Source organism: Populus alba, chromosome 4 (genome assembly GCF_005239225.2).
Source record: "Populus alba chromosome 4, ASM523922v2, whole genome shotgun sequence".
NCBI lineage: Eukaryota > Viridiplantae > Streptophyta > Magnoliopsida > Malpighiales > Salicaceae > Populus > Populus alba.
Genome location: NC_133287.1, coordinates 8,526,273 through 8,546,421, shown reverse-complemented (window position 1 = coordinate 8,546,421; position 20,149 = coordinate 8,526,273). Strand labels below are relative to the sequence as shown.

General features: G+C 32.1%; 1 protein-coding gene and 1 pseudogene across 1 annotated transcript; one reads left to right on the top strand and one right to left on the bottom strand.

Moving 5' to 3' along the window:
- The first annotated feature begins 2,371 nt into the window (after positions 1-2,371).
- LOC118052506 (uncharacterized) lies at positions 2,372-6,391 on the top strand. The gene is made up of 5 exons (XM_035063504.2): positions 2,372-3,068; positions 4,061-4,097; positions 4,484-4,720; positions 4,799-4,846; positions 5,743-6,391. The coding sequence occupies exons 1-5, from the start codon at positions 2,743-2,745 to the stop codon at positions 6,136-6,138; spliced, it is 1,044 nt and encodes a 347-aa protein (XP_034919395.1). The 5' UTR covers positions 2,372-2,742; the 3' UTR covers positions 6,139-6,391.
- Positions 6,392-12,947: 6,556 nt separating this feature from the next.
- LOC118052507 (delta(7)-sterol-C5(6)-desaturase-like) lies at positions 12,948-17,385 on the bottom strand (annotated as a pseudogene).
- Between the last annotated feature and the right edge of the window lie 2,764 nt (positions 17,386-20,149).

Below are 20,149 nucleotides of genomic sequence, written 5' to 3'. Positions count from 1 at the left end.
AGTTTGGTTGGCTTATAAAACCAAAAACCGAATCGAACCGGTTGTTTTTTTTTTTTTAAATTCTAATATATTTAATTGGGTTTTTTTCACAGTTTAATTTTTTTAATTATTTTTTTTTAATTTTTTCAATTTAATTATTTTTTCAGTTTTTTCTCACCACTAATTCAAAGCTCGTATAACTGCATAATAAAAATTTATATACAGTAGTCAAAATACATCAATAATAAGTCAATAGCTTATTAATACGATGGACCTAGACTCTTTCTATAATAATGGTCTACTTTTTCCAGGAGTTGATTGACATGAGAGTTACAGCTTCACCCCTCCAATAGGATGGATAGCTTATCTAGTTTGGATTCCATTTAAATTGAAATCTTTGAAAAAAACCATTTGGATTACAGTGATTGATTCACTATGTATTCAGTCATTGGATAATGTAAATAGGATCTTTTTTCCTTTTCTTATTAAGTAACAAAAACTAAATAAATAAACTATTCTTTTTTAAATCTTAATCATCTAAGGTTTTAACAATAATTATTAATCCCGACACATCTTAATAGATTGACTCGAAAGAATCAAAACTCAACGTGATTTGGATTGAGTTTTAGTTAAATTTGATAAAATTTTAATTAAGTTAAATATATTCAATATAATCAGTTTTTTAATAACATTTAATCATTTTTGAAATAGTCTATAAATATATTTAGGATTATAATTATAGTTGTTTTTTTAAAATATTTTTCACTTAAAAATATATTAAAATAATATTTTTTTTATTTTATTATTTTATTTATCAACACATCAAAATAATTTAAAAATATTAATTTTTAAAAAAATATAAAAAAAATTATTTCTTAAAAATAATACTTTCAGAACATAAAAATAAACAGCTTCTAATGGAATTTGTGTCACTAGTGGCATCCTCCTCTCTTGTGATGTGGAAATAAATCTCGTCCGAAATCAGAATGATGATGAACATTCCACGACATTAAATTTTACCAAAAAAAAAATAAATAAAAAAATAAACCCTATATTGGCTTAATATATTAAAAAATGTGATAATCACGCGCTTAAGTTTAGCGCGTGAGATTCCTTTTTTCTTCTCTTTAAACTTTAAACGACATGTCCTCTTTTGTCCCCACATTTCCACTGCAAGAAGAGAAAGTCTCAAAAGTGTGCTCATAGCCACATATGCCTTGTAAGTACGTCATTACAGGACCCCGGGCGTTATATAAAATTATAAACAGAACAACCCCCGCACAGATTGACACGTAGCAAAACAGAGTACACATCAGCTTTTTCCAAGAATTTTTTATTTTATTTTATATTGTTTTAATATTCTGGTGTTAAAAATAAATTAGTGATGGAATCCTAATTGTTTTTTATGGAGACCCTTTTGGCATCTCCAAATTTTATCCTTTAATATTTTTATTATTTTTTAAAATATTAATTTTTATAATTTATTTTTTTTATAAAATTATCACAATCTCAAACAAACATCTTAAAATTTAATTAATATTTAATTTTACAAGCATCTATTTTTTATTATAATATCATTAAGTAAAAAAATGGTTAAAAAATAAAGTTGTCATACCAGATGAAGTTTATGATCTGGATTGCAGATTTGATGGGTTAATCCATGAAGCCCGGAGCAACACAATATATCATTGTCTCAATATTATATATATAAAAAATGTCATTTGAGCTTTATTTTAAAGCCAAACTATGTTTTTTACATGTCATTCAAGTTGTATTTTGATCCACCAAGTTATTGGATCACATCAGAGTAACTTCTACATATGTTAACTTTAAATCCAAGTTGAGCAAGGAGTTGAATCAAGAGGTTTTAAGATTGATTGCTGTTGATGAAGGCTGAAGAGTAAGTTGTTGAAGACTGAAAAGGAGAACGTTGTTGAAAACTGAAGAGGAAAACATTGTTGATAAAGAGTGAACAGTCTGAAGATTGAAGAGCATTTCTGTTGTTGATGAAGAGAAAGCTGTGAGACGTTGATAATAAAAAAAAGGAAGTCGCGAGGTGTGAGTAGATAATTGGCAGGCATGAAGCCGTGAGTTGTTAATAAAGAAAGAGATTAAATTTAAGGATTTAGAATTTTAGGGATTTAGATTTTGTTTGTTCTCTATGTGTGTGTGTCAGCAGTGAAAAAACACAGAATAGACAATAATTACAACAATATATGTTTTTTTGATGAAATCATTAAAATAGTCCTGAAATCATGTTATTACGCGATATCATTCCATTTTAATAATTTTATCAGATTTCAACCTGATTTCCCTTATTTTTAAGTTTTTTGAACGAATTCACACGTTAAGCATATTTATGTTTTTCCAAGCCAAATCTTAATTTTAACAACCTTGCTCCTATCTATATACTATACTGTGCTTTCATGTACAAAATAAAGCTCCCGTCCCTCCCGTCCTTCCCTTCTTAATAATAAGTCGCCGTCAGGCGACAATTCCAACTAAACCATCCCTCCCTCCCTCCCTCCCTCCCACTCTCTCACTCTCTTTCTCTCTCCAACACAACTGAAATCTATAACTCCAAACATTTCCATAAAATCGAAGATTCCTTCTTCCAACTTTATCACCACACTCCCTACACCCTACGCGCCACTCTCCCTCATCTCACGCGCCCCACAACTCTGATAATTTACTAAGATCTGAAGAAGGCTTTTTATTTTTTTTGAATTCAAAGCATCTAATGATAGGGAAGATAATAACAACATGGGTGGAGTCACTTCAACAATTGCCGCGAAGTTCGCTTTCTTTCCACCAAACCCGCCTTCTTACACGGTGGTAACTGATGAGTCTCTCTCCGCTGTGTCAGGTGGTTTTACTACTAGACTGTGTATACCGGAGGTGCCGAGGAAGGATGAGGTGGATTTTTTGAAGTTGAGGACTCGGCGTGGAAATGAAATCGTGGCTGTTCATATAAAGCATCCTAGAGCTTCAGCTACTTTGTTATATTCTCATGGAAATGCAGCTGATTTGGGTCAAATGTTTGAGCTTTTTGTTGAATTGAGTAATCGCCTTCGCATTAATCTTATGGGGTTAGATCCTTTCCTTTTGAAGTATTACTTTTCTTTTTTTAATGTTATTATTATTTTGTTTGGTTTAGTTCTTTTAGTTGTATTAATTGACAGTATTGAACTTTATGAGTGTTGGTTTGGTGGGCTGATGCATTTTTTGTGGTATCTTTCTTGGATTTATTGCTTTAGTATAATTAATTCATCAAGCATGTGGGAGAGGCTTTCCATGTGTAGTTTTAGTGTTGATGGAGAAAAGACCTGGTCTTTAATGTCTGTGGTTGAGTTTGATGTGAGACTCTATAGTAAGGGGAACTTCTGTAGAACTGGTTTTGAAAGTGAACTCTAATGGTGCAAAGAGAGGTTTAGTTGTGGTTTCCCCCCCTACAAGTCTGCAATTACCATTTTGAATATTATCCATTTATTAGGACTTGAGAGAGTCTGTTGAAGATTACATATGAATTTTAGTGTGGATGGAAGTTTACTAAGTTAAGGTTGGGGCAATTGCAAATCCTGATGTGAATTGGATTAGTCTTTCATTTAGATACACCTTTTTGTCTTCTCTGGAATCTATTGATACAAAATTACTGCTCTTCCTAGCATATCTGAAACAGAATGACTTTCATGGCAATAAGAATGGTCTTTAAAGGTAGATTTTGGGTTTTAACTTGGCATGGTTTAATCTCAGAAGTACCATTGGAATGGTTTTTACCTTTTAGGATAGGCCTTATGGAAGCAATGCAGAAGATATGGTATTTACTTTCCAGCACTACCTCATATCATGTGTACTTGTTCTCGTTGTAATATAATGGAGAAATATAGGCATATAAGAACCTAATAGTTGTCTTAAAAAACCAGAAAGAATGCAAAAAAAGAAAAACAAAATGATTAATATTCATATTCTTGAAAAATTTTGTTGCTTTTCTACTTCTTGGTGTTTTTTTTTTTTTTTTATTATTGCTGTAGTTTGCTTCAGGGTTGATTTCTAATCTTGTATTACTGTTTCATTTTCCCAGATATGATTACTCAGGCTATGGGCAATCAAGCGGAAAGGTTTAACCAGCTTTCCCTATTCCTTGTTTCTAATGATCGGAAGAAATTTTTATGCCTGCTCTTAACTTTAGCGATTTTACATGCCCTTTGACATCTATTTCTGATGCATGCTTAGATATCCTCGTTGTTAAGTTTGCCTTGTTGGTATAATTATATCTTTGTTTCAGAGCATAGATATTCAAATTCAGAAAATGAAACATAAGTTCTCCTTATGCATTTTGATTTGCATATTTTTCATGCTGCTTCCATAAAGCAAGAATTTTATGGCAGTATAGATGTGTATCAAATGCAACCATCGTATAACTTAAGTTTCTCAAAAATTTAGCATTGTTTGTTTGTAATATATGGCATTGCTCTCAACATTTGTCACTTTTCATTTGAAACAGCCAACTGAATGTAATACATATGCGGACATAGACGCGGCATATAAATGCCTCAAGGAGCAGTATGGGGTTAAAGATGATCAACTAATATTGTATGGTCAGTCTGTTGGTAGTGGTCCCACAGTTGATCTTTCTTCACGTTTACCAAATTTGAGAGGTGTGGTTCTGCATAGCCCAATATTGTCTGGGATGAGGGTATTGTACCCAGTCAAAAGGACTTACTGGTTCGACATTTACAAGGTAATTTTTGGGGTGTTGATCCCATTAAACATCTGTTTGATTCTCTGTGCGAGCACTTATGTTACTTTCTCTTTTCAGAACATTGACAAAATTGGTATGGTGACCTGTCCTGTTCTCGTAATTCATGTAAGTATTATTTCCCCTCTTCAATTTTTTCTCTTTTTTTGAGTTGTTTATAATTTCTCTTTGGGACATAATTTTATGCATTGCATGAGTTGGCAACTAGTGTGAAGAAGCAGGTCTTTTGGTTTTGATGTTGTTCTTGTGCTAGATTACAAAATTTTAGACCATCATTGAAAAAATTTAGTAGCTGCAAAACCTTCAAAGATATGAAAAAAGGAAATTTTTTAGTTTCACGGGTTTAACAAAAGCTTTCAACAGGATTCAACTCTGGTTGCAGTCATAACTCATAAACCAAAATTCTAGCATTCCAGAAAAAAATTGAAGGAAAATATTTTCTTAATAGCCATCATGAGCCTGTATTCAGTGTCAACATAAATCAATTTGGTCCTTAACAAATGGGCATTTCATGTGGCATTTATTGTCTGATGTAATTAATAAAAAAGGCAAAGACAAAGTAAAATAACAGAACGAGGGTCTCTTTAAACCTCAATTTTCAATTCATCATGTGCTAAGGGTGTAAAGGTGGCCCAATTAGCATCTATGGATATGTAGTTTGCAATAAACTACTTCGGCTTTTGGGTAAATCATGTCCTTGCTTAAACTAGATAGTGTTGTATAGACAAGTCCAACATAGATTTTATTGTTGCTTCTATCAGTCAGAAGAACAAAACAAAAGGTTGATATTTGCTGACCCCCCATTCAATAGCTTAAATTTTCTCTTTAACGTTCATTTTGCGGTTATTTGTATGTACATTCCATTGTTCTGACATAGTTTGTAGTCAGAGAGATTTATGTCTCATCACCACAAAATTATGTTTATGGAAGTTGGAGATAAAATCATTATGCCAACATGTTTTTATGGATATAAGAGATTTTTATTTATTTATTTGCAAATTCAGGGGACATCAGATGAAGTTGTTGATTGCTCTCATGGGAAACAACTTTGGGAGCTTTGCAAAGAGAAATACGAACCATTGTGGATCAATGGAGGCGGGCATTGCAATCTTGAGCTATATCCAGAATTTATCAAACATCTGAAGAAGTTTGTTTTGACCATAGGCAAATTAAAAACAGCTACAAATGGTTCTAAGAAAACAACAGAGTCTGAAAATCAGAACAAACAATCTGAGAGTGGAAGCTCAGACACTTTTGAATTGGGTGACCTTCCTGTAATCTCTAGAAATAGTTTAGATAGTAGGCTTGAGAAGTCAAAGAAGCCAAATAAACCTGAAAAGTCTCGGATGAGCACTGATCGTGTTGATAGATTTAGAAGAAGAAAAGGATTGGTCTGGTGATTATTTATACCAAGGGCTTCTTAAATAAAATGCATGCATTAGTTGACTCGAGAAGGTAATTTATTTTTCACTTCATCTTTTGTAATGTGCATTGAGTCTGGTACAAATTATTAGATTGAGTGTAATTTTCCACATAAATATTACATCTGTATGTATGCTTAGAGCATGAGTCAAATTAAGCGAAATCTTGTATTTCAACTCTGCTGTGGAATCAGCTGTTGTTCATTTGAAGATGAAAATGATGTGTTCCCAATGATCACGTGTTGCACTTTTTCCATTTGAACCTAGTTTTTGGTACTCTCTGGATTTGAGGAAACTGGTATATGCCAATGGTAACTCGAGTAAAAAATGCTCGTCTGGTGCTGACCATTTTCTTTCTTGTTTATGATTAACTTTGGTTGGGAAATGGAAAGCTTCTAACTTTCTGGCCTGGCAGTCGATACAATTAGAGTAGCTTTGAGGGTGTATCCCATCTGCTGGTAAAGCGCACACCTCTGCGAGTTGACGAAAGAAGTGATAAATCTTTATATTTTCTTCCCGCCATCAGCATGAAGCTTCTTACTCTGTACTCAGTCATACTACATTTTAGCGAGTGGGATTTGAGAACGGTGTTGTACTAAAAAAGAATCATGCCCAATTTGCTCCAACACCTGCAGATTGTCACCTAAACAATCTTCTAAACCTTAAATTTAAGGTTCAAAGTTTTCTTATTTAAGGTAGTATTTAAATTTAAGGTTCAAAGTTTTCTTATTTAAGGTAGTCATAAGAGAAACCCAAACAAGTGATGACGATCACAGTGAGTGCCATATATTTTTTTCTTTGAAATAATGGCATCAAAAAGATCAAAATTACTAGAAAACCTAAAACAAAAAGTTTTGGTAGAAGTCTATGCTGAAAAAGGAAATAGAAAGTCAATCTTTCAAAAGGCAGGGAAAGGAAATTAAGAGGAAGAACACAAATTTATGAGTAATGAAGAGAGATATATAATATTTCAAGCATAGGGTGGAAGAAGCTAATAAAATACTTGAACAGAGATATATAATTTGTTTTTTAAAAAAATGAGGAAAAATATAAACTAAAAATGAAAATGATTGAGGATCATTACAATGCTGTCATGACAATGAATAAGAGATTAACTCATGTCATTTTAGAGTCAAATGTCAAGAGAAAGACAATGTTGAGAGAAGTTTACAACATGAGATAGGAAAGTTGCGAAACTTAAGTAGAGAATTGATACGATCTAGAAAAGATTAAATTCAGATTTTTATATAAAATGTGTAACTATCCAGTTTTATGATAACAATCATAATTCTCAATCCTAATAGACAGAATATGAAGTTTGAGCAATTTATGATATATTTGATATACTGACGCAAAAAAAATATGAATCAGACATGATTAAACCTGAAATTAAAAACCAAAGCAAACGATATCCAATCGACCCCAAACTTAATATGTGATGCAATTAGGGCCCCAGTAATAAGTGTATCAAATTTGAGCTAATTCCGAGTTGATTTGGTCCAATTCTGAGAATAAGAATCCTATAAAGGAATGATCGAAGCTATATAAGATGTCAATTCAAAATTGGATGCTAGCATAAGGAAGGGAAATGATAAAGTAATTTCTGAGTTCAAGTATACCATTATAGAAACAATTAATAAGATTTCTAAATAAGTGGCATATGAAGTACACTTAGATGAGAAAGTAGAAAAGGAATCAAACTTTAGAAAAACTAATCCTAGAAAAAATAAGAAAGAGCCAAGTTGGTCGAAACAATACAATGTAAGGAATAACCATTTTTTTGAACCAATAATAAATCAAGGAAGGACTTTAGTGACAAAAGAAGTGGGAATTAGTTTAAAAGCTAAGTTTACTAATTATGAGAGTTAACCTTCGGGAGATGTTGGTAAAATAATAATCCTAAGTAACCTAGATCCAAAATACATTCTAGGAATAATGAAACAAGCCTACAAACCAATGGTTTAACAAGTTTATAGGCCAATGTATAGAAGACCATATCTATACTGCAATGACCTAAACTTTTCATGCAATTATTTTCTTTCCAAATATCGTTTATGTGAAATTTAGGGGTATTGTTACATACAAACACACATGTGGTAATGTTACTTACATAACAATGAAAAATTTACAATCTTTTTCCGTTAATGAAATGACCATGAAAGTTTGATTTGTGAAATCAAGGTTGTAGTAATGGGAAAAAAACATATGAGTATCATATTGAAACATAGAAAATAGAGCAAACATATCCTCTTTCAATACCACTAATATTTTTATTACAACTCTAGTACTGAACACAATGTCATTAATCTCTTTTTTTTCTAGCATTTTTAAATTTGTATTGAATTCTGATTTGCTACTTTCTCTTCAACAACTAATAAACTACCATTTCTTTTATTATAACTCACCACCATGGACACCTTAAAATCTTGTTAGATATGTATTGAATACTTCTTTTCAGATAATCATAAATCATGTTTTAAATTAGCCAATACATTATCTCATTTTAAAAACAACAACTCATGTTTTTAATGAAACATGTTAATTTATTTCCATACTCTTAACTTAAGATTTATATCAATTTTGCATTCATTAATCCATTCTATTTTGATAATCATATCTAGTGCTTCAATCCGGTTAGGGATTCATTAATCTCATACCATACCTATTACTTATGTTTTAATTTGATTATAGATCCATTGATCCCATCATAGCGTGTTTGAGCGTGTGGTTATGGTTGCTTTTCAAAGTACTTTTCACTCAGAAAAGTATGTCAATAATTTTTTTTTTATTTTTAAAAATTATTTTTGAGATAAGCACATTCAAAACATATTAATTTAAAGCAAAAAAAAAAAAATTTAATTTCTTTCAAAAATACTTTTAAAACGTAGTGCCAAATGCATGATTGTTTATTCATAATGCATACTTTACATCAACTATAACTTCATTGATTTATTCTCATAATCTTAGCTTACGGTTTACGTCAACCATGATTGTTTATTCATTTTAATGATCATCATTTTGTGCCTTAAGTTGTTGTACATTTATAGATTTATTTTAATAAGCACTGATTGGAATTTACATGGTCTATATTCACTGACCCATTTCATTGTTTAAGACCTAAATGTTACTTGCACTAGACAATCATTAATTTATCTCAACACTTATAACATGCGCTGTACATCAACCATGTACTCATCAATTCAATGCGATAATTTTGGTTTATGTTTTAAATCATCCATATTCATCAATTCTTCTCATTACTTGCAGCTCGTGCCTTTGAACACTTTCTAGACATTGCCATCACGACATACACAAGTTTAAATTGAAAGTCACTACCATAATGCATATTTCTAATCATGGCTTTTCATTCCCCATTCCAAATAATAAAAGAGTTCTAAATGAAATACAAAAATATTTCAAATCTTGAACAATAGTTTTTGGGAATTATCAAAAGGTCTTCTCGATCTTTGATTGCTATAAAATTTTAACCCTATAGAAACAAGGTCTTAGGAATCTTCTATCAATTTTTCAGTACAATCCATTAACATTAAGTTGCATGTTCAGAAAAAATCTCTACATCATTTTAGAGGGACTCTTTCCATAATTAAGGGGATTCTAACCTATGAAACTCTGCACAAAATAGGAGAACTATAGTTGGAAAATGAAAGGATTATAGCTTTTATATTTTAGATCATCTTGTAATAAAACTAGATAACCTTTAGGATTGAGGTTTTATTCCAAAATCCAAATTACTTTAGGATCAATACCAAGACAAAATTAACGGAGCAAGATTGTTTTCATTGTAGACCAAGTTGCATATTTGGTAAGCATTTTAATATCTTTTAGTTCTATATATAAGTGGACTTTTAGTATCTTATTGCAAAGTGCGTCATGGCTCGTGCGCGCATCGTTGAGAAAGACAATGTTTGCCTTTTGAGAGTGTGGTGAAAAGAGAGTTTGGGGATAATCATAAGATTATGATTATAAGGTTCCGGAGTCGCCACCTAATATTATAATTATTAGGAAACCTTTGGTTAGCGAGAGTCTGAGTAAGAGACTGGTTGTGCAAGTAGAAGATGCATCGCCCCTAGTACACCCTACCTAAGGTAAATTGCATTGTTATTTGATTGTTATTCTAAGTCGCATTTCTGTCCATTGGTCTTAGTTAAGGTTCAAGGTAAATCTCCTTTCATAAGATATTTTGGCTAAACCCTAATAAATAATTATAAACTGGTTATGATATCTATTTTTTATTTTTAAATTGTGATAAAAATGACTCTGTTTTTAAAAGGTATGCATGAAAAACTTTTAGGATTTGGACATATGCGCGAAAACAATTTTTTTTTTTAAATGAATTTTATTTAAAAAAATTTTGATTTATTTTTTATTTTCTTAAAGTTTCGGAGGAAACTAAATATTTTTAATACCGCATCTGTATCTTACAGTGTAAATATACAACCCGATATCATCTAAAACTGTTGGAAATCATGCGGGGAGACCATAAATATTTTTAAAATACCATTTGAAAAATTTGAAGTTTTTTTTTTATATATTTTTATATTATTTTATTATTAAATATATAAGGTTGGACCCTACCCAGCCATCCGGACTAGGCTAGGACAGGTCTAGCCCGACTTAGTCAGATTGGGCTGACTATCGGCCCAATATCCTTCCCGCATCTTTTTTTTTTTTTGGGCTGTGTTGGACCCGACCAAGCTGTATGGGCTGAGTTAACACGGGTCCAACCCATCTTATAAGTTAATTAATTTTTCTCCTATATGCAGAACAAATTTAAGTTAATTTTCGTTTTGTATGAAGGGCTGATGCTAGCAGGGAAAAAAGGAAGGAAAATAAGAGAGAAGGGGATTACCTTGCGTGGAAGGAGAGGTCAGTTGGTCCTGCTATCAATTGATGGTAGAGCTATATATGGGTAAAGACGCCAACGACTGGTGGCAGAGCTAGTTGTTGGAAGGAAGTCTGTGGTGGAGAGGAAGGAGTTTGTAGTGGCCACTATTGATGTTAGGGTGGATGGATGGTGGTCGTGTCGGCGACTCTAGGTAGTGTTAAGATTGTAATGGCTGAGGACACATCAAAGAAAAAGGCGAAGTGGCTGAAATCACTACAAAGAGAATAAAATTGCAGAAAAAATGGATAAGAGATGATTTTTTGCCAACTTGTCATATTGATTTCTTGGTGCTCATTGACTAGAATCCACCCTTATTTATAGAGGGTGGAAGAGGAATATTTTGTCTCTTTTGGGGACAAATCTTGGCATTTGATTCAAATCGGGAGGATCCCAATCATTGGCTCAAAGTGACCATCATAAACTATCAAATTTGATAGTTAAAGGCTATCTAAGTTGGCCTTTTTGGGTCAGCATCATGGCTGTTGTGGTGTCAATCGGTCAAAAAGGACCATATCGAGGTGTAGTCAAATGTTAGACCATCATTTTCGTGCAAGTTTTGTAAACTTTGATGGAGAGATGAAGCATTAAATACCCCTAAAAAGTAGCTCCACTCAGTAGTCTTTTCAGGAAAAAATGACGATGAAGATTAACTTCACCAAGACAATGTTGTTTTGGTAAAGTTCAATTTAATCTCTTGATTTATGATTTCTCTCAATTACACCTCTGATTAGCTTCAAACAATATAAAATTCCCAACCAACCAAAATAATCAACGATAAAATTGAAAATTAAAAAAAAGTGATTTCAAAAATATAAATTTGAAAATAAAGAGAACCAAATTTGACACAAAGAAAATAAAATTAAATCATAATGGATAAAATTGAATAACAATTTCAATTAAATAAAGGATAAGAACAACTAAAATTAACAATCAAAAGAATGAGAATCATATCTAATATAAAAATTAAATGTCAAGGGATAAAATTGAAAGGCAAAATAATTCAATAAAGGATTTAAAACTAAATATGTCACAATTAAAATAATGAAGATCAAATCTAATATAAAAGTCAAGTGTAAAGGAATGAAATTGAAAAGAAAATTAACTCAATAAATTATTGAAGACCAAATACATTGCAATTAAAAGAATAAGAACAAAATCTAATTTAAAAATCAAGTGTCAATGGATGAAGTTGAAAAACAAAATTAACTCAATAAATGATTCAAAACCAAATACATTGCAATCAAAAGAATAAGGACATAATTTAACATAACAAACAAATAGCCAGACTTTTTTTTGTTTTTTTTTTTTTGCAATGATTAACATGTTTTTCTAGGAGAAGAGGACAGAGTAAGGGAAGAAAAAACTTATGGTCGAGGCTCCTTGCGTGCCGGATGTCCTAAAAGGCTGTGTTTGGTGTTGTTTTTATGATGCATACTTTACCCGAAAGGCGTGTGCGATGCCCATTTGCTAGAACATGCCCAGCACATGCTAGGTACTTTTGAATTAAAATAATAATTTATATATATTAAAAGACTCAATTACCCTGAGCACGCATGAGAATTACAAAGAAAAATATAGCAAAATATCTGAAGTGCCCTTGCTTCCATAGTTAAGGAAGATTATTTTTTAGGGGTATTTAAGTAATTAAGTTGTACAAAAAAGATGAAAAACCCGAAACGCCCCTTGAACTAAGGAGAAAAAAAAAACTTTTAAGGGTCATTTAATAATTACACTATAAACACAAAAAAAGAATAATCAATTAACACCTTTGTTTAATTTAATTACTAATATGTCTCATTAGAAATACCTTCCTTCCCCTGTACTCAAGCCTGCTCACCAAGCATAAAATCAGACATTCACCATGCGATTCAACAGTATGATCTCTTTAAGAATAGAGTATAATAATTAAAAACAAAAAATGACGTTTCTTTATAACAAAGCAAAATACAGGACAGAATTCCATACGTGGCATGGCAACTGGATAAGGAGGCTGTGTTGTGGAGATGGGCAGCCAATGGGCAGTCCAAGTCTATAAAGCATTTCGGTTGTGATGCATTGGTTTATCCAGACCATATAGAATTATTGTATTTGAAGCACATGCATGCATGCCCACGGCACCACTGTTGGTTGCCCTTTAACGACAAATCTGCCATGAAAGACAAACACCCCTAGATTTTTGGATATCGCTTGTTGCTTGCTTCAAGAAAAAGAAAACTAGCTTGGTTCCAAAGAATAACTATTTTGTGGCCACCAAACAGCAGCATCATACAGAGCCGCGTTAACAAGGACACACTATAGAGCTTGTGGCTAAATTGCAAGTTAAGCAAGCAGAAAACATCCTTGAGCTCTCAAACATTGTCCCCATTTGAGCCCACAGAAACAACAAATCATAAAAAAGAAAAAATAAATATATGCAAAGGCCACATGCAGTCCAACCAAAACGCAAGTGTACCCAGCAAAGTACAGGGAATTGCACGAGCAGCTTTGCGAAGACAAGCAAGGGCGTCACCGCACCTTCTGCGCTCTCTGGCAGGAATCATCCTCTGGGTCACGAAGGGTTCCCAGCATCCAATCCATCCATATAGTATAATGGCCGTAATTGTGCTTGTATGTGGTATGATGAATGGTGTGGTACCCAGCACCCATCACGGGCCATAGGTTGGCATGGATGCAATCATGGATGTTTGCTGTCCATATAGCCTCGATGAATAAGAGGGCTACGTGCGATCTAAAATGGGTTGGAACAAGAAACAGAGCTATAACATGTGGTACAGCTTGTAGAATCCCGTCAATTGGGTGAAATGCCAAACCTGAAATAGGCCAATAACTTCCGATAAGTGATCCTTGTAAAGGTAAACAATTAAAGATGACTTGGTTCAAAAAGCAATGCCTAAATGCAAAGGTCAGAGTTTAACGAGTTTTTGACAATTTTTTCACTGAATTCCTCAAAAGCACCACATTGAATTCTAAAATTCAGAAATACCAAGTCACGGAACGTGCAAGAAAAAAACCCACTAAGTAAGCGAATGTGTAAGATAAAAGTCCCATAAACGTAGTGTCTTCCTCTAATGTAGAGGCCACCTGATGTTGCTGCAATTATCAACGAAGTTTCTTCAAATTCATCAATAGTTCCGCAGCCTTACACTCTTCTATTGGTGGGTGGCTTCTACATTTAAACTGCTGTTTTGGAACTTACATCCAACATTCATTAACTAAATCATACAATGTGGATTCGTGTCCCACACATTGAGTGACTTGGTCAAACAAGGTGAGCTTTGTTGGGATCTGGTATTAACAAATTCTGGAATTCAGTGTGGTGTTTTTGTGAAATTTGCCACAGATTAAGTGCATTTCGAAACGTGAATAGAGCAAAAGAAAAAAAGGTAAGCAGTCAACATTAGCAGAAAACAAACTTGTATTATAAGCTAATCCAGTTCTCTTAGTAATTTGATAAACTTTCAAGATTTTCAGCCAAGAAGCTACAACAATTTTCACTGCAAATGCTACAATGCCTTTCCCTGTATGCCTTTCCCAAAAACACTGCACTTCATCCACAATTTTTTTCACTTATTCTGCAATTATTACACAAGTCATACCGATTATGTCCACATAGTTGGTACCAATGGACCATATCAGGTCACCTTCTGGCCAGATATGGATTGCTTATTGTCAAAATTCAGCAACAAAGAAGGCAGTTCTATAACAATCACCTTTCTTCTTATTTTTATCTTGTAACAAAGTAATGTGACAGTAATTTGCAAGGAAAGGCATTCCTTCGTTGTCACTACCAAATTTCAACAGTGACAAATGATATCCAGAACAAAGTTCACCGGCTGTCCCTCAGATCTGGTCAAGGTCTTATCGGCTATGCCATGTTTGGTAACACTTGTAAACTGGCAAGGAACCACTTGGGAAATGACATGAGATATTGCACGAGGAGGTCAGATTTGGGTCAAGGAATTTTAAGGCATTGTAGAATTTGCCTAATAACAAATTAAAAATAATAAGCCTGAGACCACTGAGTCCAGTCTTTCACAATCACCAATTGATGGTCTACCACTTTATGGTAAAAGACAACTTCCACAATTATATATAGTGTACATTCTACGTGGAAAGCAAGGCCTGATGACTATATTTCCCTGCCATCAGCAGGCTTCTTAATCAAAATGGAGCCAAAAGTTTATATTTGTTGCACTAATAATGCTATAAATGCTCAACTGACTAATCACAACATAAACAACGAACATAATAGAGTTGGATTAAGAACATACCAGCAAATGGAGATAGAGTGTTCTGTTTGTTGTAGATATGATGGGTTGCATGAAGATACTTGTATAGAGGTTTTATATCATGCAATTCTCTGTGCATCCAGTAAATCCCAAACTCCACAATAACAAGATATATAAGAAAATATATGATGTAGGCAAACCAACCAATTTCAGATATGCTAGAGAAACACTTTGTCCAGCCATTTTTCAATCATGTACTCAGAAACTGTTGGAAGAAGAGTGTAACATGGCATAGCCTTCATAGCAACATATATTTGTAAGAGCATGGCTCTGTTTGAAGGTATGGTATCTGCAAGAGATCAAAAAAAGGTGTAATCTTAGGCCTGACAAGTAAAATGGCAAATCACCATCTCAAGTGAATGATACTAGAGTCTAGATGAAATTCAAACACTACCTTACATAAGAAAACTCCACCAATAAATCAATCAGCAACTTTTAAAAGTCATGCTTGATGATTGAAATGGTGGAGCAATCTTATTAAATAGGCATATACGCATGCTGTGAGAAAATAAGAAAAAAAGTTGTAATTTCTCAGCAAATAGGAACAGAGAAAAAAAAAAATCATAAATGCGGTAACTTCTCTACACATCATAACTTCTGTTGTCATAATCATGAAGTAATGTTATGTTACATGGCATTCGGGCTTCAGGACATCACTTGGCTTTTTGAAACTCGAAAAAAAAAAACATTAAAAAAAGGAAGTAATTGCTGTGGATATCACTTGCAGAAAAAGAGAACGCATTCTACATATTTCCAAGAGAGTTGAAAGTGGTAAGCATGGGGGGCGAGAAAAAGGTATATCATGTTATTGTAGTTACAAAAGCAATGTAAGTAAGAAATTGACATAAAGGAAGAGAATTCTCAAATTCAATGAATACAGATCTGGAGGTGGGAAAAAAGGAAGAAAATCCAAAGTAGCACAGAAAATCAATAATTAGAAAGAAGAATGGCATTAACCAGCTCAGATATAGACATTAACTCATAATTGTGAGCCAGTCAAAATCCACATAAAAAGTTTAGAATGAGAATAAATGATGCCAGAATCAAACTTGACTGCAAAGCAGATACTATACATAAGCACGTATGCGAATATTGATGTCATGAATATGGACCGTAAGCAGACAAAAGATTCAAACTTTACAACTAGACATGCACTTGAGAGTTGACAAAATGAACACTAACAGAATGAATGGTTCAATTAAACACCAACACATCAGAGCTGCCAGCCACAAATCTATCATCTCATATTCAACATGAAAGACTTCAGAAGTAAAAATAGAAAGAAAAATCCAGAAAGAAAAAAAAATGAAAAATGAAAAGGAAAGACCCAGATTGAAAATCAATAACTAGATCAATCTCATTACGCATTAACATCACAAAAGAAGAGTTTTTGAATCATTTCTGTTAATCAACAAGAAACACTAAACAAACAAACTCAGATTTCAAATTAACATCTATACTAGATCAAAGTACAAAAAAACATAAACAAAAAAAAAAAAAACTGGAGAAAAAAGTTATGAACCCAAAAGTCAACCAAAAAAAAACCCAGATTAAAAAATTCAAGAACCGAACAGAACCAATCTCAAATCAAGAAAAACATAATTAAAAAAATGTGTTCTACCTTTAGGGACATAAACGTTGCGTTTCAAGTAATAAATATAGAAGCACCAGAGGAAACCAGAGATGAAGTAAAGGAGAGTTCCAGCAATGTAGTTACGAAGCCAAGTCTGCAAGAAATGAGGCAGAGTGACCCACCAACTGGACGGTAACAAATGACCCAAAAACAATGCTGTTGAACATTGATGTATCGACCAAGAATTCCTGCAAGTACTTGTCTCCCTCCATTGTTATTGTCTTTCTGATTCTTGGTCTTTCAGATTCACCGACGACACGACGCCAGCGACGATATCATAAAGAGAGAGAGAGAGAGAGAGGTACGGAGATTGAGGTGTAATTCGGTGGGCTAGAGATATTTAGCAGTCTGATAAAACAAGGAACTAAAACTGTATGGTGTTGTGTGGTGTTGTAAACTTGTACTTTAGACTTCGGAGTCAGGAAGCATAGTATTTTATCTGTCGTATATGCACCCTCTTTTTTATATTTATTTATTTATTTATTTAGATTTGTGTGGTGAAGTGGTGATCCATCGTATTTGCTGCTGCCTCTTTTTTTTTTTTTTTCCTTTCGATTCATGGTTATTACCAACACCTCTAGGGTAAAATCTCGCTTTCTGGATTTATTTTAATTTATAAGTAAATTTGAATTGGATTAATAATTTATAATAATTTTGTATTAAAGTAAAATAATAATTAAATTTAATTATATTATATTATTTAAAATACATATATAAATGAATTGAATTATCTTTAATCTTAACTGAGATATTTTGCCTTTCCACCAAACCCATTTAGTCATTAAACTAAAATAACTATTAGAAAAAAAAAAAATAACTTGATAACTGATTCTGTCATCACTTTATCTTGAGACGGGATAATACCATAAGTAAAGCTAAATTTTTCAGACTTGAACGTAAAAAAAAATATAAAAATGTAACTGTTAATTGTTTTTTTCCGAGTCAAGGAAAATAAATAAACAAAAAATAAATTGTGAAGTCTAATTTCTAATTAACAACAATATTAATTGATAAAATTAGCTCAATTATTAACCTGCGACCCAGATATTTAATAAAAAGTAAGTACTGACCCAGGGACCCAATATCCTTAGAAAAAAAAATAAAAAAATAACTAACAAGGTTAAAATATCATACAACAAGATATTCTATAAAAAGCAAAAAAAAAATTTGAAGCTCAACTCAAACCCATTATTTTAAGATGATAATTTTTTTTTTTTTAAAATAATAATCAAGTTAGCTTAGTTAATCATTGATTTTTTTCTCATAGATCGTATAATCTAATGAAAACCTGGGTAAGCAAAATAAACATGTCAAATTCAATATTAAAAGATGACCTGGAAGTAAAAAAAAAAAAAAAAACTAATTAAGAAAGAAAAACAAACTATGTCAATTGGGTTAACTTTATAGAAAGCAATGTGATCTATAAAATAAAAAATCTAATATTAAAAAATGATATTAAACAAAAAAAATTAATTGAAAAAAAAACAAAGCAAAAAAAATAAAAAACAAAGTAAAGCATGTGCAAGGAGAGGTACAGTAAAACCACCTTTTCTTTTAGTTTATAATTAATTTATGTTATAGAAGTCATTTTTAATGCTCCAAAAACCCTTATATTTATTTAAGATGGTATAAAATATAGGCATTTTAAAGAAGATATAAATAGACATATCCCATACAAATTGTTTATTAAAATATTTGCTGAAAAATATAAAAACTATATATTAAAAGAAATCTATCAAATTTTTTCATTTGGAATGTTGAGAAAAAAAAAATCTAGAAATATACCAGTAAAATATTCTAATATTTTAACCAAATCTAACTTAAATTAAACAAGTATCAAACCATCAGCAAGTCAAATCATCAAATAGATAAGTCAGTAATTAACATAATTTTGACAATGTTCATAATTTAAAAAGGATACCATGATTCTTAATTCTAATAATTCAAAAAGATATCATCACTTAAATCATGCAATTAAAAGTCTCAATTTCAAAAATAAGTTTTGAAATTATATTAATAAATTTTTGATAATTACATAAATATTAGTTTTTTATTTTCATTGATAACTTGGACTCGTCAATAATATATAATCAACTTTTTTTTTTTAACCATTCAAAATGTAGCTCTTTACATATATATACATAGAGGAAGTATTAAGAGAAAAACCATAAATCTTGAAAAAAAAAAAAAAAAAACCCAGGATGACATTAACTACCAACAAATCCATAAACACTTAATCATTGTGAAATACCAAGCAAAAAATCTAGTAGAAAGTATTTTAACCATGACAAACATAACATGACATTGGAAAATTCTTGTTCATATCTCTCCGACAAGCTTGGATGTTTCACATGTCTTGAACACTCAAACCTGCAGGCAAATAACGAACAAGATGCAATTAAAGAAAGTATACCTGTCATCAATATCTTGCAATAGCAGAAATAATGATGCTAAAATCATTTGATAAAATTATTAACAAAAGTAAATACATATTTAATTGAATTCTAATTATACCTCAAAAGATAAAATTATTTTTTTACTGGTGATCTAATTTTTAGCAAACTAACATTGTAGCCTCCAATCTTTTTCTTCTTCTTCTTATTTATTCACGTCGAGTGTTCCGAGTTAGCTTGCGCGTACCTCGACTAATCACCCACGAACTTTGAAATTAACGACCTGGTAAGTCTCTAGTAGCTATCAATATTAACAACTTCAGAGCTTGAACTTGAAAACACAAGGTTGAGCAAACTCTTTTTATTTTACCTTTGAACCATCTACTAGATGGTTTGTAGCCTCCAATCTTTTTTTTTTTTTTTTTGATAACGTGGTGTCCGGGCCAGCTTACGCGCACCACGACTTCTGCAAGCCCTAGTGAGCAGTAAGGCACCAGAGATTAAATGAACCACTGGGACTCGAACTAGGTTCGAAGGAAGGAGAGCTGCCCCCCTTCACCACTTGAGCCACACACCTGTTGGTATAGCCTCTAATCTTTGTTTGAAGGCAATGTTGCTTTTTATTCTTTTTTGTTTTTATTTACATGAGTTGTATTCAATCATGATATGAAATATAAATCTAACACCCGCACTTGTATATTTTAATCATATAATCTTTTTTTTTTTTTTTAATTTACATGAGGATCTAAATGGTAGTTCCAAGATATCA